The 21,091-nt window shown below is 36.3% G+C and overlaps 3 protein-coding genes across 13 annotated transcripts in view; 1 reads left to right on the top strand and 2 right to left on the bottom strand.

The window, feature by feature from the left end:
* Nucleotides 1-29: 29 nt before the first annotated feature.
* On the top strand, nucleotides 30-1,379 carry BBS5 (Bardet-Biedl syndrome 5 protein). Its single transcript, XM_088047811.1, has 6 exons — nucleotides 30-91; nucleotides 138-286; nucleotides 334-383; nucleotides 429-556; nucleotides 657-894; nucleotides 939-1,379. Exons 1-6 carry the CDS (start codon nucleotides 42-44, stop codon nucleotides 1,344-1,346), a joined length of 1,023 nt encoding a protein of 340 aa, XP_087903937.1. The 5' UTR covers nucleotides 30-41; the 3' UTR covers nucleotides 1,347-1,379.
* Nucleotides 1,374-12,653, bottom strand: LOC148167568 (HEAT repeat-containing protein 5B). Of its 8 annotated transcripts, none has more exons than XM_088047801.1 (19): nucleotides 12,486-12,652; nucleotides 11,193-11,349; nucleotides 8,521-8,732; nucleotides 8,325-8,472; nucleotides 7,990-8,275; nucleotides 7,785-7,942; nucleotides 7,344-7,737; nucleotides 6,683-7,298; nucleotides 6,524-6,633; nucleotides 6,313-6,476; nucleotides 6,114-6,146; nucleotides 5,918-5,992; nucleotides 4,955-5,872; nucleotides 4,548-4,869; nucleotides 2,452-4,499; nucleotides 2,194-2,407; nucleotides 2,121-2,135; nucleotides 1,910-2,055; nucleotides 1,374-1,861 (listed from the first exon to the last, which is right to left on the bottom strand). In XM_088047801.1, exons 2-19 carry the CDS (start codon nucleotides 11,316-11,318, stop codon nucleotides 1,688-1,690), a joined length of 6,159 nt encoding a protein of 2,052 aa, XP_087903927.1. In that variant the 5' UTR covers nucleotides 11,319-11,349; nucleotides 12,486-12,652; the 3' UTR covers nucleotides 1,374-1,687. The 8 variants fall into 8 exon arrangements, with proteins under 8 accessions (XP_087903927.1, XP_087903930.1, XP_087903924.1 ...); XM_088047804.1 differs by having other exon boundaries at nucleotides 5,918-5,986; XM_088047798.1 differs by having other exon boundaries at nucleotides 2,452-4,869; nucleotides 12,486-12,653.
* A 600-nt stretch (nucleotides 12,654-13,253) lies between these two features.
* The window catches only part of LOC148167567 (uncharacterized), a 103,257-nt gene continuing 95,419 nt past the window's right edge, over nucleotides 13,254-21,091 (bottom strand). For all 4 annotated transcript variants that reach the window (XM_088047808.1, XM_088047807.1, XM_088047809.1 and 1 more), the window contains 7 exons: nucleotides 18,653-18,790; nucleotides 18,394-18,599; nucleotides 18,048-18,338; nucleotides 17,909-17,973; nucleotides 17,108-17,461; nucleotides 16,922-17,041; nucleotides 13,254-15,269 (listed from right to left, as the gene is read on the bottom strand). In XM_088047808.1, coding sequence (XP_087903934.1) covers nucleotides 15,045-15,269; nucleotides 16,922-17,041; nucleotides 17,108-17,461; nucleotides 17,909-17,973; nucleotides 18,048-18,338; nucleotides 18,394-18,599; nucleotides 18,653-18,790 — 1,399 coding nt within the window. In that variant the 3' untranslated portion in view covers nucleotides 13,254-15,044. The remainder of the gene's footprint in view (nucleotides 15,270-16,921; nucleotides 17,042-17,107; nucleotides 17,462-17,908; nucleotides 17,974-18,047; nucleotides 18,339-18,393; nucleotides 18,600-18,652; nucleotides 18,791-21,091) is intronic.

Below are 21,091 nucleotides of genomic sequence, written 5' to 3'. Positions count from 1 at the left end.
TACCACGAATCGATAATAACAGAAAAGCGGCAGTCGGGAAAATGTCGCTCACGTGGGAAGATAAAGAAGTGAGATTTGATATTCCGTTCACGTAAGTTGCAGATAACTACCTACATTTTAAACATCTTTACTATTAGAGAGATGCGATTGAAAATCGGCGAGAAAATCGTCGACCGCTTGGAAAACATCGAAGACACTAAAGGAAACGGCGGCGACAGAGGACGTTTAATTGTAACAAATATCAGAGTATTATGGCATTCCGTGACCAGCCCTAGAGTTAATTTATGTACGATAAATATTTATACTTTTAGTTTCCTGATTCATGTTTTCTAGCGATTGGATTTAATTGCGTGGTGGCTATTAGCACGAAAGTTGTTAACTCGGTACGTTGCTCAACGAAACGATTCTTTCTAAACAGAAAGTTGCAGAAACTCAGAGGAACCACTCAAGCTCTTCATATGTTAACCACGTCGAACAGGACGCGATTTGAGTTTATTTTTACCAATTTAGTGCCGGGGAACATGAGGCACTTCACTTCGGTGATGGGAGTTCATAAGTACGAAACGTTTTCCTAGTTCAGCCATAAAAACTGAAACATTTTATGACTGAATTAGGGAAATATTTACTTCTTTTTTGAGCCTTCGAACCGGTTCTAGGGCCTACATGTCGTCAAAACTCTACCGCGAGCTCAAATTACGTGGCGCGGTGATCCACAACAAACAGCTGAAAATCCTGCCTTTGGAACAAGTCTTTTCTATCCTCCATGGCGTCTGGAACCTCTCCAGCGACCAGGGCAGCTTAGGCACTTTTATCGTCACAAACGTTCGTTTAGTTTGGTTCGCTGATATGAACGAAGCCTTCAACATCTCTTTACCTTACCTACAAATTAGCACTGTACGTTCTTTGTAGTCTTTATCACGCCTAATGTGTGATTGCAGATTAAAGTACGAGACTCGAAATTCGGGACTGCTTTAGTAGTGACAAGCTCTGAAATCAGTGGGACTTATATTTTAGGCTTTCGTGTGGATCCCGAAGAAAAACTGAAGAATTTATACAAGGAGCTAACTTCATTGCATTCGATTTATAAAAGTAATCCTATTTTTGGCGTGGAGTACAAGTGGTGTTCAAACAAAGTTGAAGATCATAATGATAAGAAACTTGTGGAGGATGTCGTGGAGATTGAAGAGCCTAGAGGAGAATTGTCTAATACTTTAGCAGCATATTTGGCTGATGAAGGTCACGCGAAAGATAGACCACCTGTGTATTCGCACGATTTGGGATTGGCCATTGAAAGTGTGAAAGAAGGTTTCACTTTACAGAAGCTCTGGGAGGTTATTCCCTCGTAATTTGTGGTTGTGAAATAAAAAACTCGATTTTTACCTTCGTTCTATTTTACCAATCAGTACATTTATCTATGCTACAGTGTTGTTACTTGTAGAAACAAATGAGATTGCATAGGAATTTTTATAAATAATGTTGGTCTCTGCATCTACAGAATGTTCAGTCGTCTATGATAAATAGAACACGTAGGAGGTCTACAATAATCTAAACATTTATCATTACATTTCAATCAATAAATATCAAAATAAATAAAAAATCATATACATATATTAAAAGCTCATTGGAAGAATCAAACAAACTGTGATTACCAGAATCACATTTTAAGTAATTTACAAAAGCAATTAACCTAAGAAAAGTTACTGAAGTCAGTTTTCAACTTAATAGAAGGATGATGATTCGCAATTGGCTTATTCACATTTACCCCGTTCTTGATTTTAACATGATTCTGTTGTTTCGACCTAATGGCACTTTCTAGTTTCGTTCGAAGATCACCAGTTTGACTCATTAGTTTCTTGAATTCCTACAAAAAAAAAATAATTAGAACAAGACAAGACAAAATTAATCGTACCTGTGGATACTTTGGTCCAATTTTCATTAGCCTTTGTAAACTGATTTCATGGAGGTTCAACGAGTATTTGTTTGCCGAGCGAAGCGCTTGTCCTTCCAGCAAATAACTTATCAAGAGTGGAACCAGAAGAGTCAGCATTTGAATTCCTAAACAGAAAAAAAAAGTATGATCCAAAACTCAACACAAATGTTTGAGTGATTGAACTACTTGCCTTGCATGATGTCTCCTAAGGCAGCAGAAAAACCAGAACATATTAACTGATAACTGATAACAATATGACTTACGATTCTGTGGTTCAGCCAGCTCAATCAACGATTCTACGGTAACAATGGTTTCCAACGTCACCAAGAGTTCTCCATCTGAGAAAATGTTCCTTGCCGCGTCCGAATATAAAAATTCCACGAGTCTTGGAGCCAAAGTGTGGATGTAAGGTGTTGCAACAGTTCTATCCGGATGAGCAAACAACGATTTTAGAGTTTGCACACATTTAAGTTTCACCTAAAACTCAATTAGTGTTCATCTCGACTTCCATTAAAACTTACCGTAGAATTCGAACTCTGCAGACATTGTCTAAAGTGGTTGATACAGGGATATTGCAAGTTAGGGGCTGTAACCACTTTAGATGGCGCGTGTAAAACAAACACCGCAATCGCCAACACCATTGTGACTTCGTCTAACTTTGTTTCATCGCTTCCGGTTTTCGCCAAGTCGATGATTTTGGCAAGAGCGCTTTGGAGGAGCTTTTGCCACGTATCACAGCTTCTGGAGTCGTTGCAATATCGGTCAGTTGCTAGGATTTTCAAACAGTGTAAAGCGGCTTGCACTGAGGCGTTGTTAGCTAAAACTGTAATGTCGTTGATGTTCTTTGTCGCCATTTCTTTGATCACTCCAGTGGTGAGGTAAAGAACTGTGGGTAGGATGGAAATGGCACCTTGAGGAGAGCACAGTTTGTGCAGATTTTCCATACAAGACAAAGCGGAGGCGATTAAACGGCCTGATTCGTCGGGAGTTTGCATAATTCGCAAAGAATTGACTATTGTTGAATTTGGAGACGGGCTGAGAGATGGGAGTTGTCGGACCAGAAGACACAAGCAAACTTCAAGAACCGAAAAAACAAGAGACTTCCCAGGTATGATGTCGCCACACTCGCCACCTTCACCCAGAAGGTCGATCATATCGGAAGTTGAACCATCTTCATTCAGTTTGTTCCTCTTTTCCTTCTCGAGTTTTTCTTGTGTGGCTCTAATTACTTGTTTTAAGACTTCCATACACAACAACTGACACGTGTGGTTGTCTCTTGTTAAAATAAGACGATGTAAAACATTGCACAGTTCGATCCCAAGGGACTTGTCGACTAGAATTAACTCTCTGGCGTAGGTAGAATCAAGTAAAGTGTACAACGCTTTCAAACAAGTTATTATACTCTCTAGAGGTTCAATCGAACGTGGGCTACACAACGCTTCCATGCAAATACCAAACAACAAATGGAACTTATCGCTACAACTATCAATAGCATTGTTGTTAGCGTTATCATTGTTGTCTCTTTCGTTGTTGAGTTTGTCGAAACCGCCAGAGTTGAGCCACAGTGCTGCAGCATGTAAAATCGGAGGCCACGAAGCCATGTAATGTGGTCTTGATGACTCCATGGTATCATTGGTGTAAAACGCACCCCCATCATGGGGTAACTGACTTGCAAACTCCGACGGAAGCGACAACAAAGCGTGGTCTTTCAAAGCCGCCAACCAGTGGCGGGAAAGACTAACCAATTCCGGCTGCACCAGAGTCAATAAGTTTTCTCCTTTGTACTCAAAATCTCCGAATTCGTCGTCGTTTGCATTAACCACAGTCAATTCTAACGTTGGATTACTTTCATTGCCTTTCATAGCAACGATGTAAACTTCAGCCCACGCTTTCAGTATTGCTAACTTCTCTAAAGTCGCTAAACTTTCGTTATATAACTGTGTCGTGTTTGTTTTGTTCTGTAGTTTCGTTAAAGAAGAGACCAGTAATTGATGGACTCTTCGCAAATCGTTGAGATCTCTCGCGACGTTGGAACCTATCCAAGTCGAGCAAACTTCACAAGCAGCTGCTGTGACATGTGACGAAGTGTCTGGAGCAAAAGCAGGTCTTAAAGCTGCCCCCACTTGTGCTTGAAACTGTTCTAATAACAAATGACCTGGAAACTCCGGCTCGGGAACTTTGGAAAACTTCTCGATGATATCCTGGAGTGTTTTCAACCCCTCTAACCGCAAAGGGTCCGAATCACTCGTCGCAGCAATAAACGCCATTCTAATCAGCTCTGATAGATGCAACACAAGAAAATCAGTTTTTCCTTTATTCAACTGCATCTCTTTCGCTTGGATCAGATCAAAATGTATGATTTTGGTGCCGCTACTTTCGCAAGCTGTGATAATTTTACGGACACACTCAGCAGCGAATACTCTTGTGGGCCATCGCGGCTGCACTGCTGGATGTGTTGAAGTGTCTTCTTCAGCGTGAAACTCCGCTTGGTCATCGTCAGCTTCAGGTTCATCGGGATCATCATTGTCGGTGGTTGCAACGCTTTGTTGGTCCTCCATATTGGTACTATCTAAATTCCAAAAAATATAAAATTTGAAAACAAAGTGGAAGTACCAACCTGTGGCGATTGTAAGAACATCTTTGCATAAACCCAACCACTGTGATAAGTTATCAGCTGCTAGCATCTGCAACATACTGATAAGAGTGTCGTGGATGTCCTTTATAAGTGCAGCATCAGTTTCCGTGTCCAGCATACTAAAGAAGACTCCTGGGAGACCTGTTTCTGTTATCAACAATCCTTCCGATGAGTTGTTATCGCGGCTTTCATTAGCGAAGGTCATTGCGTGTTCGCACACTTCTTTTGCTTCTCTCTGGGCCAGTTGGCGGAGGCAGGAGATTGCGGCTTTTCGTAGTAATAAATGATTGCTGGAGAGGGTGCGCTGCAAAAAAATGAAATAAATTTCAAAAGTTGTAACTGCTAATATTACAAGTATTTTAAACACCCTGTATAAAAATGTAACATACACATAGTGTTGGAACTAGCGATGACAGATTCACGTGTCTCGGCGCGAAAAGATGCAGTTGCTGAAGACACCCTGTAGCTTCCGCTTGTACTAGCGGATCCTGATGGTCCTGCATGATGGCACAAGCACAAAGGAATGAAGAACGTGCCATGCAAATACTCGACGTGTTTCCTTGTAATTCCGGGCCAATCGTGGTGATAAGCGCGGAGAGAACTTTTCCAATACACTGATGAACATCGATGTACGACTGTGGAACGTTTAAAAGAAGTTTGAGTGCTAGAGAAAGACTTGGTTCGACGTAGCCTCTAAACATTGGTCCTCCTGAGTCAGCGATCAGAGCTAAAGCGTGTAGAGACCAAACTTGTACTACTGGTGACGTCTGGTCTTGAGCTAGCGCCAGAAGTATGGAAACGCTTGTGTTTAAATGTTGACTGGAGCCCATTCCACCGACGTATCGATGAAGACATCCTAAAGCTAAAGAGTGGCCAGTTCTACTAGCTACATCTCGGGCAGATTTCAAGCGATCGAAACTAGTTTGTGCTAATTCTGCTGTGAATTTCGGGTCTGAAACGACTTGTGCCATGCGACCAACAGCTTCACCAGCTGCACATCGTAGAATTGGGTTGGGGGAGGTTAAAGCACCGATAATGAGGGTAGCTACAGCTTTTTTCACGTCTTCTTGTCCAATGCTCATTTTGGCTTCAGTTAGACCTTTCAAACCACTCAATAGCGCGGTAAAAACGTTCATTTGAACTGCTTCTTGTCTGGAGCTTTTCGCATGTTTGATGCATTCAGCGAAATGGTCGACCATTTGCACTCGGTGTTTATTAGCGACTCTGGGGAAGATCTGACCAAACAACAAGACCGACAAGTCGATGACTGCCACGCCTAAAGGAAGAGGTCCAGGAATTGCTTCCGCCTGAAAGAAGAGTTAGTTTTGTTGTAAGAAGGTTAGTAATAGTACCATCGAAATTTGGCGGTAGAGGCAACAAGGGTCGTGTTCCAGGGCTCCAGAGCCGGCGGCGCTGTTAGGCTGCAACTGAAAAAACTGTATCAAAAAAACGAAAATCATAAATGGAATCAAGCAAACAGAAAATAGACAAGGAGCTAAGCAAACGGCTAAACAAAAGAATGACTAAGATCAACACCGTGTTACTCACGTGTTCACCGTCTGCTCTTCGATTAGGCTCCATCTAAGGAAAAGTGTTTATTACATTACCTTTACAAGTGCAGATGTTAGAGAAGAAACAATAAGCGTTATTCACAAGTCACTAAGTGGGTGTTCGGGGTTTAATAAGCACGTTTTTGAACCATTAAACCCGAACAGTTCGATCTAATCGTGAATTGACAAGTACTCACTTGATCCTCAATGGTTCGATGGTCAGTTTCTTGCAACCAAGTGCCTAAAATGACAGAATCGTCAGCATGACAAACCGTCCTCATCTGCGAAGTGGTGGTGTTGGCCGGATTTTCCGTCAGAGTGAATTCTGCTACCAACATCCTCAATAAGTGAGTGTAAGAACCTGAAAAACACTCTTCAGCAACACGTCAAAAACGCCAACAAACCTACTTTCGAATGACTGTGGTGGAAGTAGAAGAAGAGTTTCATACAAACGTAGTCTAACCATAGCGGCTGGAGCTTTTAGTTGTTGGCCGTAGCTCTTTAAGATACTTGATATGCTGGAATTGTTTCTGATTATAACGAGATTTTATTGTTAAGAAAACTTACTTTGTTAACATTGCTAAGGCTGATTCTATTGGAGCAAGTAGCCTCCTATTAATATCGTCAGTGACCAACTCATGACAATGTTGGAGGAAGCTATGCATTGCCGACAACGCTCCTGCACGTCCTTCTAAAGTAACTTGCCAAGTAAAAGCATCTCCGCGAGCTTTTTCCGAGTCTAACTCCTTTGTTGAGCGTGGAAATGAGTTGCGCCAAAGAAGTAACATCCGTGGAAGTAGCCCTCTAACTACAGGCACTCCTAAAGTCATTATAGCACCAATAAGAAGCCATCCAGCTTGGGTTCTATTTAACGATAATCTGCTGTTTTGGCTCGCGCTGCGTAGCAATTCTTCAGCTGTGTTAAAAATGATTTTTCCTTTGGTATGAGGAACACCGAGGGGTGAGAGATTAACACCCCCAAGAACAGCAGCAAGGGCGCCACTGTAACCGGCTATAGCTTCAGGTGATGTTCTGTATTCTTCAATTCCATTGACGCAGCGGTCGATTAAAGGTGTAATTTGACTGGGGACAGCGACACAGATGCAGCGGAGACACCAAGCTGCTGCTAAGCGAGCTGCTTGGCACGGGTGGATCAAAACGCTAACAGTGGCGTCGATCAAATCTAAAATTCCACGATTATTTGATTAAGCGAGTTGCTCAAACTTACTTAGAGTTTGATCAGTGATAAGATCATGTGCGGTGGTTCCCAAGCTTAAAACTAAACAACCGATTTCCTGCAAGGCACAGACCAGAAGATGTTGACTGAAGAGTGTTTCTTGATTGAAGTCTTTTGCATTTTCTGGGTTAAAATCGATGGAGTTCATCTCTTTAACAATGATCTGAGCGATCTCTTTGCAGGCGGAGGTTTGGGCTTTCTCGCCAAGCATTTTCCCCAAGACGCTTCTTAATATAAAATTTATACATTTTCTGGAGTAGACGGCATCAACGTGAGATGAGGCCGCTTTCGGGTTGGCCACTAAATACAAAATATGCGAAAGAAACGCTTTGATATTCCTTTCAAGCCAAACGCTTCCCAGAATTTGCACGAAGATTACGTAAGCCTACAAGTTTCATTTGAAAAGGTGCTAAATAAATATCGTCGATTTACATGTGTTACTCCAACTCGGACCTCTCGGTTAACACTGGAGCTGCCTTTGATTATTTCACCTGTTCCTTTTAAGAAACCCACTCCTCCTCTTAGAAAACCCGCCATTAAAATCCCTAAAGCTTCATCCAAAGAAACCAACTTTAAACCTTTCAGTTGTGCTGAAATTTGCCAGTTATTGCGTGTTATCAAGTGACGAGGAGCTTACGTGTCTTCTCGGGCTTTTGGTTTTGCGTCATAGCAATAAGAGCACCTAGAAGTTTAGCGACAGCACAGCGCACTTCGTAATTAGAACCGTCAAAAGCTCGAAAGCATAACGTCGCCAAACTTTCCAACTCGCTTGTATAGAGGAATGGTGCGTGATTTAACATTTCTAGAAGACATCTCGTGGCTGCACACCTCACTGCCATGACACGATCAATCAAACAGTGTCTTGCAGCTTTATAAATATCCTTGTGGACGTTTGATATTGCGCTTCCCATTCCGGCACACACCTTGAAAACACTATTAGTTTCTCAATCAATGAAAAGGTACAAACCTCACCTTTTCTAGTGTTAACATAATTTCTATTCGAGTTTGTGACTCTGCACTTCGCAAAGACCGCGTTAGAATCTGCACGGTTTCTTCGTACGAGCGCCCCATCATGCGTCCTAGTTTCTCATACATGGTTCCTACGCAACAAATCGCGGCCCTAAGGATTTATCATTAAATCTAGTTTAGAAAGAAATTTTGAGATTACAGTCTCGTCGGAAGAAAACTCGGAGAATCATCCTTGTTTTTCAGAATGTCATTACATTTATTCACAGTGTCGAAAAGAAGAAAAGTATCGCCGACAGAAAAGAGCGTGGCGAGAGAGCGCGCTATCAATTTACGTGTCGGAGGCCCTGGAGATTCTTGAATGTGGTTCATTAGTTGTTCTACTAATTTCTTCTGACATCCTTTGATGTCGTTCTGAAAGAGGGTGCGAGTGCAGAATAAAATGTAAACAAATTAGAGACATTTTTACGTTGCTGTACATTAAGTGAGAAGGTTTTCTTGCTGGGTGGGAAAAATAGCCAATTGTGGGGAAATATAGCTCGCTTCGCTCGCTCGTGACTGTTAAGGCCCGTTTACATCGCACAAGCTACATTTTATCATGCAGACTTTTTGGAGTTATGTTAAGGGGCACAACCACTGTGAAATTTGGAAAAAATTGTTTTTTTTTTCCATATTTCGATAGTCTATACGATCAAAAATAACATACAAAAATTTCAAATAAATATTTTAAATAGTTTTTGAGTTATAGCTATTAGTATAACTATTACCGCTCTTAACTATAATAAAGTTATCTTTAAACGCGTTTTTCTCGAAACTACACTACCGCTCAAAAGTATTTGCCCACTTAAAAATACTATTAATTCTTTTGAGATTTCGCGGTTATTTCTGCTGATTCTGTGGTAAGCAATAATCATTGCAAGCGTTTCCACACCTAACTTAACTTTCTTCACCATTTCTGTACAAAACTGTCACTATTTTTGAGAAAAATTTGAGGAACAATAAACTTTCGCAACCACAAATTAAAACGTCAATCAACATTTTCGTTTTTGCGGTTATAGGCTGATGGATTGTGTAAATATGTAAAACGATGACTTTTTCAAAATTTCTGAAAGTACATTAAAAAAATAAAAAAATGATATTCTCTAAAACATCAAAAAAAGAAAAAAATTGCTGTTAGCATCATGAAGTATACAGGGTGATTTTTTAAAAACGGCAGGCGTTGTAAAATTTTTATTTATGAAGCGATTTCAAAAATTTTAAAAACAAATTAAATGGTTTTAATTTACTATAAACTGATGATTTTAGAATTTTTCTAGATGTCTTAGTATCTTTTGGGCAATATTCAACTTTCTTATTTTAAATTGACACCCATATTTTTTTTTTCAATTTGGAAGATATTAATTTTCTTGATTCAGAAATGTGTAGTATGTTCTACTTTTTCAAGAATATTTTTTAAAAAATTATTAAAAATGAAAAAATTTAGGCAATAAAAGTTAAATAAATCTAGGTGCGTGTTGTCAAATAACATAATACCGTTATTGTAATGTCAAAAAGCAGCAAATAACAGAAAGGATTGGCAATCTTTTTTGAAATTATTGATAATAAAAGACAGTAATAATTAAAAATCAGAAAAAACATCTACCTAATTTAATTAAAATACCGTTAAAACGGCATCTCGTTTTTTTCATTGCACAATTGACACCATACACTTAGGTTTTGTTAACTTTTGTTGCCTATTTTTTTCAATTTTGATAATTTTTTTAATAAATATTGTTTTGTAAAAGTAGAATATATTACACATTTCTGAATAAAAAAAATTAATATCTTCCAAATTACGCAAAAAAATATGGGTGCCAATTTAAAATTAGAAAGTTGATTATCGCCCAAAAAGATATTAAGACATTTAGAAAAATTCTAAACTCATCAGTTTATAGTAAATCAAAAACCATTTAACTTGTTTTTATAATTTTTGAAGTCGGTTCATAAATAAAATTTCTACAACGCCTGCCGTTTTTTAAAAATCACCTGTATAAACATGAAAACAAAAAACGACAAACAAAAGAGGAAAAAAAATATTTTGGAGATACTTAAAAAAGTGTTGGTGGGTAAATACTTTTGAGCGGAAGTGTACATTTTTCAAATTTGCTGCAGTTGAAAAGACAAATCATCCGATCGTCTTGAAATTTTTTTTGTTTTATTTTGTATATCTTGCTATGTACAAAGGACCTCCAGTTTTTCGATCGTATAAAAAATGTAATTTTGGCGGGCCAAAAATCATCAAATTTTCGAGCGAAATTTCACTTTTTTTAAAAAAATCCGTCATTTTGTCAAATTTCAAAATTTTTCCACTATTGAGGTTCATCCCACCGAAAATATTTTCTAGTTTAATCATCTTTTTATTTTTTTTTATTTCAACAATCGTGAAGGCCGCAATCACTGCAGTGGAGGACCTTTTTTTTCTAGTGGCTTGGGAAATACTTAATAACTCGGGCAGAATTAAATATTTTCATCTGAAAATTTCAACTTTATTTCTTTATTTATGTAAAAATGTATCCTCCAAATTTGAAAACATTTCATCACGTGTTTTTCTTTAAAAAAATACCCAAAAATGAACTGTTTTTATTCTAAAAACCAGTTAAGAAAAATCCTAAAATCCGTGAAAATATGGTGGAACAAAGAAGCATTGAGCCGCCTACGATTTAAATGACGTATGATGGGAGAAAGTGGAATCTGCTGAAGAATTCGTGAATGAAGAGCAGGCAGAGTCCTGATTATATTAGCTTGGATGTCAAATATTTGTACAACATCGTAAAAAATGTCATGTCTCCTTGCATTTATTTAGGTCACCGCTTGTGTGAAGAGCCCATAGCTTACCTTTTGTGCCGCCACTAAAACTTTGTCTAAAAATCGAAGCCATTCAAATATAAAAACTGGCCGTTTTGCCGGAGGTATCTGAGCTAGCGCTTCTTCATTTAACGTTAAACTATGCGACAATTCCATTATCGAAAATATATTAAAATTCTTCAGTCTCCTGGAACAGAAAAAGTGGTGGTAAAGTTGTAAGTTCGTTAAAATTGTATCATCCGTTCACATATATATTAGATAAAAATGCTATTTCCCGAGAGAGCACATCGACTCGACACAAGTTCACCTATTTTACGGAAGCACGTCGGTATAGCTTTAAAAATATATACATTTTCCGAAATTCTTTCTCTTTTTCTAATAAAATACATCAAGGGTTACCACAGGTCACAAATTATTCATTATATTGGGGTTGTGAGCTGAGCTCGCGCAAACCTTAAATTTTGATTATGTACGTTTGTTACTTGGAATAATTGGACGCAGGTGTTTCAGATATTAATTTCCTCAGATCGATTACTAAAATATCGTCATATCTTAAACCAAATAAATAAACCATGAAAGTTTCAACTGGTGTCGGCTTCATTCAGATTCAGATAGTGTCATTGTGAAACAAATATTTTTTTGTGGGCGTATTAAAGCAAGATTGTAACAAATTAGAGATAACAAGGCCCCAATTTATACGAGCACGTTGTAACAAGTGAAAATACTGTCATACCTATTTGGTTCCATTCTTTAGAAGCGTATAGTTTTAATGTCACATCACGTTTGAAATTTGAATTTGTCAAACCCAATGATAAGATGTGTTGCGGAAAAAGCGACTGCATCGTCTGGAATAGGACAAGATAGCGCATGCCCTTTCCTTATATCTTAATTCGAAGGAAATAAACACAAATAAACTAACAAGTGTGCTAATTAATTGTAACCCAGCTTTCTTGATTTTTTCGCTAATTACTTAAATTGGCCCGTGTCTCACAAATAGATGATTCTAATTAAATTTCTCTCACACTTAATCACTGTGGTTTAATTTAAATTAGAGTGTGAGTCACCAAAGCATTATACCATCCAGCAATTAGCCAGGCTGTCACAGATTTCACAGAATACATGAAGAAATAAACTAAGAATAATCTCCAGCTGTTACGACATGATTACAGCTCGTAAAAACAACACAATCTTAGCATTAAAAATCTCTTTTTCATGTGCTAATTTTCATTTCACGCAAAGTAAACAATAAATTTTAAAAGTGGGGTAACAACCCTTTAAATCGTTCTTTTACATTCCGTACCAGCTGGAAAACATTGAACTTACAATTGTTCGGTTGATCTAAGTGGATTTTGATGTTGTCATAGTTATTTCGTACGTTTTTTGCTGAAAAAAGCACTGAAAACAAGATAATTACACAAAAACCGCAGCTGACACATAAACGATTGACAGATGAACTGGCATGGCTGCCAAATGTCAAAAGGAAAGTTCCTAAAGCGCAAGCGCTGGAAAAAGTGTTTCACTTTGTAAAAATTAAAAATAATAATCATATTTAAAGTGAAATTAAGTTCGGTGGGTAAGGTGTTGACCATTGATTTTTTAGCTGACACACTAAATTATTGATTAATTTGGGTAGGCTGCCATTTAAACACGTCGATGTATTACTGGTTGCCTGGGCACAACTATAGCAGTGCATTTTTTTAATTTTCTTCATTTATTTTGTTACACTATACGGTGTAATTTGCATAACTTTAAGCTTTAAACAAAACCAATAAATAAATGGTATTCCAATCCAAACCAAAAATTAAACTGTCGAACTACTAATTGAACGTTGTTTGAAGCTACCAATAATAGGCACTGTTGGCCGCCACTGTACCACTTTATTCATGTGTAACTTGATTCAAAACCTTTAAGGGCTGGTTTACACAATAATTTAATTGAAATTAAGTTAATCTCGCAACAAATTTGACGATTAGTTGCATTTAAAGAGGTGCTTGTTCAAAATTAATTCATTACGGCACTAGTTTTACTTACCTTCTAAAGAGTGTAAAAGAATTCTTTTTATTGTTATTGGGAGGGATTAAAAAACGTAACAAAATGGTTATATATAACAGTTTATTTTACATAGTCTATGCCTTTAAAAAGTATTAACATTACATCAAAAAGAAAAAAAAACATAAAAAACGAGCCTTTTCAGTAAAAACAGTCGTAAAATGTGCATTGCATGTTATAATTCCTATTTGATTGAAAGCAAAGCACACGTTAAACACACTCAAATAACTAAAGCCATAGACAAATAAAGCGAGCTACTGATATCGTGTTGGTCTAAGTTGGTTTATTAGACTATAGATATGTATGTTTATTTGGCTAAGTGGCATCGCCACGGTTTACCACCATCATTTATCTAACAATTATAATACCAATCTATAACAACACGAAATAAACAATTGTCCTATAATTTACATTATATTACACTGATTGACCCTAAGTTTGGTTCAATTCGGGTCTTAATAGATAGTGTAAATTCGCAAACACGAGAGAACCTATTTGTAAAATGAATTTTTGGACGGGTTAGCTCTAAAAGCTGAAACGAGGTGTAAACATCTAACAATTTCATGAAAATTCAAAGTCTTACTTAAGATGAAATTTTCATGAAAACAACGCTATACAAGTTTTGTAATAAATAACATAGTATACGACTATACAATTTTGTAAAAATATAATTTTTTATCGCTAGTTAATTCAGTTCAAACGTGCTTGCTTGGAATTTTATAACAAATACTGAGTTTCTCAGGATAACAATAGTTTTAAGCCTTAGGTGTTTATTTAACAATGTGGTTCTAAAGTTGTGCCTAATAGTGCAACGTATAAGTGTATTTTGCCTATTTTACAAATATCTAAAACTTAGCTAATATTAAATACATGAGAGATATGTTTATGGATTCAGTCATTGTTGAAATAACTAAATTAGTTATTCAATGCCCTCCAACCAGTGATAGAAATACAAAAATGGTCCAGATCTTAGCTTCAAATCACCACGTTTTCGCGCCATTTATCTAGGGGTTTTACTTCTCCTGTATCGTTTGAAAATGGAGGGAAATTTTGGCGCGGAAAAGTTTTGATTCTCTATAAACACTAGTGCGTTGCTTTGCAACTTACAAGTAACATACAACAATTAGGAAACTTACAACAATTAGGTGTATTTTCGTGTGATAGCGAATTGTGCAATTGGTAGTGTTGAAGGACATTGACCCTGTATAATTTCAAAAATATAATCATAGCAAAATAAAATACGTCGTTAAAGCTATTATGATATGCATACAATTTATGTAAGCCATGACATTTGAGTAAAGCATTATGACTAAAAGAAAATTGTCTGGCTGAGTAGATGTCAATAACTCACATAGGAAGACATTTTAAGATTGTACGTGATTGGATGTTACAGTTACGGTCGAAGATGTTTAACGTTTTCGGATCAATTTGATCAACATCCAAAGATGTGTTATTGTCGATACGAAAATTTTTAGATTCTAGGATTTATTGGCGTTCGATTTGTCAACAATTTCAGGCTCAGTAAATCCCGGAAAACGCGTGTTTATTTCCACAACTTTGACCGTAACATAATATGAAAAAAATGATTAAACTTGTACACTCTGAAATGATCTGAGCAATATTTTAGAAATGATAATGGAATGACATTTGTGACTAGTCTATCCTATAAATAACAAACTAATTTTAACAGTCAACACTGATATGTACAGAGTGATTATTTTAACCAAATAGTTTGTGTCCACTAGACACTTTTTTTTTATTAATTAGATTAATTATTCTTCATTGTAAAAGGATATGTATTGAATTGTGCTTACTTTAAGAACAGTCTTAATGTCACGATGGTGTTGTCAGAAGCTTTTGAAAAATTCTTGTTAATAATAATACAGAAACTAATAAATGATGAGTTAATGAATACGTCGGTGACGTTGAATTTGGCTCTATTTGCACAATTTCCACTTCCGCCATCTTGAAAATAGACAACAGGAGATGAGATATGAAGTCTGGATTACGAGAATTTATCCTATCACTTATTATTTCTAAAAGTTGGGCACACTGTTCCTGTAAAAAAAAAGTCAATCACCACAAATGTACATCGGTGCTTAGATTTTATAGTTGTTTTTGTGTATCGTGAAAACTCGCAGTTTCCCAATACTAAAAATAATCCGTTGTTTTCCCGATGGAAATCCGAGATTTATACACACACATCGCATTAAATTCTTACTACAAAAACATTTAATGATCAATCGGAATCGGCCTTTGACGAGGTAGTTTTAGTTTGCCATTTTTACGTTTTATTGTTTCATTTTTCAATCATTCCTAACCATTAGTACGATTGCCATAATTTTTCTCTCAGATAATCGAATAATGATGATCTCGTGTCGCGCTCACTCATATGTATGAAATCAAATTTTACTGAAGTGCTTCGGGATTCAAATAGAATATTACTTCCATTACTGGAGAATAATGCAGTTTTACTGTTACCACGTCGTTTTTCGGTTATTAAAATCAAAGTGAATCACCGAGAAAGTGAAACTTTGATTTACGTTTTTCGTGCTAATGTTCTTAGATAATTTAATTTAATCTGATTAATTTACTAGTAATAATAAATAACCGTTTTTCGTGCTGAGTTTCTATAAAAATATGTTTTCGTAATTTTATTACATAGGTCAAAGTCCATGGAATTTTTATAGTTACATTTCCACAACTGATTTTTTAATTCTAGAAAAATATAAATTTTGTTTCAACGGTAGAACAAGTTGATATGGAAATACAAATTCTGTTATTGAAATGTAAATGGCACGCAAAGAAAATACGAGATTTCGTTGGTAATTGATAAAAATTCTGTGCAGTTATTTTCTCGTTTAAAATAATTGAATAAACGAAAAGTTGCTTTTATCACTTTCGTGCTGTTAAGCCTCGTAGTATTACACCCAAAATCCCCCGTATTTATTTTGTTGGCTTTTCACATTCAAGAATATGACAGTGTGCACTCTGCTAAACTTTATACCTTAATCCAGTCCTGGTGCAAGTTTAGTTATTTTTGCGTCACCTGTGCCGCTCAAGTTTTCTAAGTAAGTTTGTTTCCTTATTGTTTCATTAACGAGTTTTATATTTTTTACTGTAGCTTTGCGAGGGGTATAAAAGGTAATATCGCGAAAATTTTAACCCCATAGACCGTATAATAAAATAAATGTTTTTACGACTGTCGTCAAAATTTCCATGCCGACAAATTGTTTTAAGGTCAAGGTAAGAATAATTTTGATAATATTCGAAAAAAGCGTAATTACAAAAGTCCTACAAACAAGGATTTCGTCAATTTTTCATTGACGTCAAGTGATTTAGAGTCCTTGTAGTTTTTGTAACAGAGCACTTTGTCACTATAATCGGTGGCAGCGGTGGAGCGGCTGAAATTTATTATTTATGGCGAAATAAATCGGTCTATTGTGATATAATTGACGAATTCAAGAAGTTAAATTTAGGTAACCTTCTCGGGGTAAAAGCTCGCTTACAATGGGCTATTGTGATACTGAGTGTCGATCTCAAAATGAATTATAATACAAAATTTGAGAAAACTCGTAGTCGTGTAATGGTCGCTTCGCGTTTAATAATGTATCAAACCATAAGTACAATAAGGTGTCATTAGAATTATTTATTTAAGATTATTGATCGATTGTTTGTGAGAAATATTAAATACTGATGTTTTTGTTTACCTTTTCTTTGGCTAAACTTTCCATCGGAGACAGCATACTATAATCAACTTCTTCCGATAATTTGCCTGCTATAATGACATTTTCTCTTGTCATGTTGAATAATTCTAGAGTACACAGTGTCTGAAACAGAGAAAATTGTAAGCGTCGATTTTTATAACTTTAATAAGAACGTGAAACGAGTCTTACTCCGTTGACGGCCTCTTCTTTGATAAAGTTTTGCAAAACTCGGACAACATCTTGAACGACAACTCTAGTTTGATTTATATTAAGTTTCCTTTCATCAACTTCGCTATATCCAAGGAATAGAAAAACTCCTTGTGGTAAGTTGTAATCGCTTGGGGATGGTTTCATACAAATAAAACGTCCAGAATAGCACAAACACCTTCCCCGAAAAGCTTGATATGCGGGTGCAGCGTGGTTATAGTATGCGAATTCCGTTTTGCAAGGCATCCGATCTATACAAATGGTTTTGCAGGATAACTTTTCCCCTATTTCACATTCGCAAACGTCCGAACACTCGAATTCATCTTCGTGATATATCTGAAAGAGCAAACATTTAGGAGATATTAAGCGCTTAGAACAATAGGGCTTTCTTCGGATTTAACCTTCACAAAAGGCGCCGAAGTGGGATTTGCATTTGTAAAATCGATTAATTGAATAATCGGTTCTTGCACTAACAAACGCGTTTCTTCCAATTTAACCAACTAATGCTAGCAATCTGACAGCCACGTTACTTCAATAAATTTTCTAGAATAAAAAAATGAGAAATTTGGTGGATGCGCCGGGCAAAATCTATCGAGACAAAAGGACGAAATTTTGACTAGCGCAGCGATATCGATGTTGGAATTGTTCGATTAATCGTTCGATGGCTGTGCGGAGCCGTGGAATAACAAAGCGCGTCTTGGGGAGCTCGGTTAATTAGAGTAGGGTTAGTACGCGTACTTTTCCGGGTGAAGTAAAATGCACGTGCACAGTTTGAATACTTACCCTTTTAAATGAACCTTCTTTTATGTATTGGTTGGGAAACTGTGGTCTCGGGAACACACAGTACTCTGAAAACAAAAGTCATTTAGAACGGTGCACACATGCAAAACTAAGTCTCGTTAGATTAATTAAAACTCATTACTTGGAGGAATAGTCGTGGTCGTCATCGCCGTGGTGGTGGTGGCTACAGTAGTCGTCGTAGTGGTTGTAGTGGAGGTGGGAATAAACGGTTGTGGGGGCGGAATAAATTCGGCGATCGTGTTTTCACGTGTTTGTAATGGCGCCTCGGTGGCGGTCATCACAGTGATATGATGAATGGCAAAACTGGGCCTCGTTCGCACCTCCAAAGGAGTCGTCGGTTTCGTAGTCGAAGGGGTCGTGAGTGCTGCTAACTCCGCCGCTTTTTTCATATGGAAATCCTTCTGGGATTCCACTGGAGAAAGTAACATGCAAAAGAAAAAAATCGCGCTTATATACGTTTAACTTACCGACACAAGGGTTCACCCAAAGTAGTCTTTGCCAGCCTAGACATTCGTAGAGTTCTGTCATGTCAGTGCCTTTGCAAGCACATGTAGCGCGAAGATTCGTCCCCAAAATCCCTAACATTGCAGTTCTGCATTCTGCTGGAGATCCAGCGCATTTTTTAGTGACGCTGTCTACTGCACACGCTTGTTCATAGGTTTCTAAGCGACTTCTGCAGGAAATAATTACAATTTGTTTTGTTGGCGATTTTGTTTTAGTGCATACCTGCATTCTTTATTCTCACGACAGTTTTTCGCTAATGACAAACATGTGGGTTGAGGAGACCCTTCAATTCTTTGGGCACAAACTGGATGAAGTTTCTCTTGTGCTACTAAACACTTATCTTGCTTATTGTCTGTTTTTCTACAACACAACAAATTAATGTTAGAACATTGGAAACACGACAAAAAACAATGTTTCGTGTACCTGTGTAAAATGTTAATACTTACTGTAGTGTCGATTGTAACCTATTAAAAAAATCATTGCCCCTAAAACAAGTCTACATCTTCCCAAATCTAAATAAACGAAAACGAGTTTTCGTAGTTTGATGTACGAGAAATTCCCATTTATTGACAATATTCGGTTATTTTGCAGCAACTTTCGTAATTTTAAGTGAAAGCTTGAAAACCTCGCAGATGATGTCGTTAAGAAGTTATACGACAGGTTTTACTGTTGAATTAAATCTTTTGCCAACTCTAGTGGCGTAATAACTGAAAGGATAAAAATTTGGCTGCGGTATAGAGAAGCCATTTCGGGAAAGTTACTATGCATCTAACATACAGTGTGTTCCAAAAATTTTACCACCCTTTAACTGTTGTAAACGTATATGTACGTTTTGCCATTTTTCTCAGAAAATGCAAACGATAAGATTTTGAAATTTTGGGGACAAAAGTAAGCGGATAAGACGAATCGAAAAATGGATTCATATTTACGTGACACTTCCGGTTATGCCGGAAATGACAGTCATCTTGCTTGTTTTAAATAGAACAACCTATATTTTATTGCAATTTTGAATTCTATATGCAAATTAACGATCACTTTCCACAGTATGTCCACGGATTGAGTTCACAAGAGGGAAAAAAAGTTTATTTTCCATTTTACAAAAAAATGCCAAAAAAAATAACATTTTTTGCTTATTTCAAAACAGATAAATCTGCAATTAAAATTACAAAATTATTAGTTTGTAATCCTAAAATTAATTTTTTCATTATTTGTATTTATTAAATTTTGTAATCGTAATTAAATAATAGCAGGCAGTGGATTTACAATATCAAATAGTGTGTTAAAGACTAAAGAAAAAATTTACCCAATAATGTGTAAGTTTTAAAAAATTGGAAAAAAATGCAATTGCATCCTTAACAATAATTGAGAAAATTCGACAGTCTTAAAGAATTACGAGTTAGAATTGAACTATGTGCTAAAACCGGTAATGGGTCAATCAAATAGTGAAATTTGGTTTAAGATAAAGAACAAATTTCATTCCTTTGACATTTTTTGCAAAATTAAAAATAAAAAAGTTCTTCGTTATTTTTTGTTTTTTTTCGATTTTAAGAACACGGCTTGATAATATTAAAGTTTTAATTAAAGATTTATTTATTTTAAATTAAGCAAAAAATATTATTCTTTTGTCATTTTTTTGTAAAAAGAAAAATAACGGTTTTTTCTCTCTTGTGAACTCAATCCGGGGACATACTGTATATACTGTGCTATACCTAAATTGTATAATTTCTGAAATATCTCAATTTTTCAAAAAAAAATCCACAAACATTTTTGAGAATTTTTTATTTCTATTAGACCACCAAATTTGTTTATAAAAGATCCACATAAAATTGAAATGTCACCATTCCAAAGCATGCTTAAAAAATTGGAAACAAAAGAGTAAAAACACTTCATTTGTCCGTATTTTTAGTAGAAAATAGGTGTCCAATACATTTTAATACAAAATTTCATTGTATGTTTGTATTGTATTTATTTTTGTCAATTAACATGGCGATTTTTAAATAGATTATAGAGTACATATTTCGGAAAAAAAATTCACTTCTATTCTGGCAATTTTTTTTACAAAAATCAAGATATTTCTGAAAAGGTTCAATTTAAGTATAACACATTATACATAAGGTCACCCTTAATTTGGATGTAGAATCTAAAAATGCAATAATATATGAGGTGTTCCATTTTAAATAAGCAAGTTGATAACTACTTCCGGCATGACCGGAAGTGTCACGAATATGTGAATACTGTCATTGAACTAGTTTTATTCGCTTTTTTTTCCCAAAATTTCAAATTTTTGTCTTTTGTAGTTTATGAGAAAAATGTTAAAACGTATATACAGGATGTCTCAGAACTCGTGATCCAGAGAAAAACGGCTTATGAAGGCAACAATTCTTAACCAAAATTTTGAAACAAAAATTTTCTAGCTCAAAAAATAATCGAGCTAAGACAAAAAAACGGTAGCCAATCCGGAAGCTGAACAGAATTTGAAAATCGGTAGCTATGGACACACACTATCGTTGCCTAGGAAATTTTATTCCATCTCTAGAATAAGCTTCCGGGATTGGTTGTTAATTTTTTATCCTTTCTAGAATATTATTTAACTTAACCAATTTTTGTTTTAAAATTTACTATCTGTATTGTTGTCGGCACCCTCCCTTGCTCTCTGGGTCA

Source organism: Gnatocerus cornutus, chromosome 10, assembly GCF_029298725.1.
Source record: "Gnatocerus cornutus isolate USDA-ARS CGAHR chromosome 10, icGnaCorn1.1, whole genome shotgun sequence".
Taxonomy (NCBI): domain Eukaryota; kingdom Metazoa; phylum Arthropoda; class Insecta; order Coleoptera; family Tenebrionidae; genus Gnatocerus; species Gnatocerus cornutus.
Note: the sequence above shows the minus strand (reverse complement) of the source record. Positions and strands in the feature narration are given on the sequence as shown.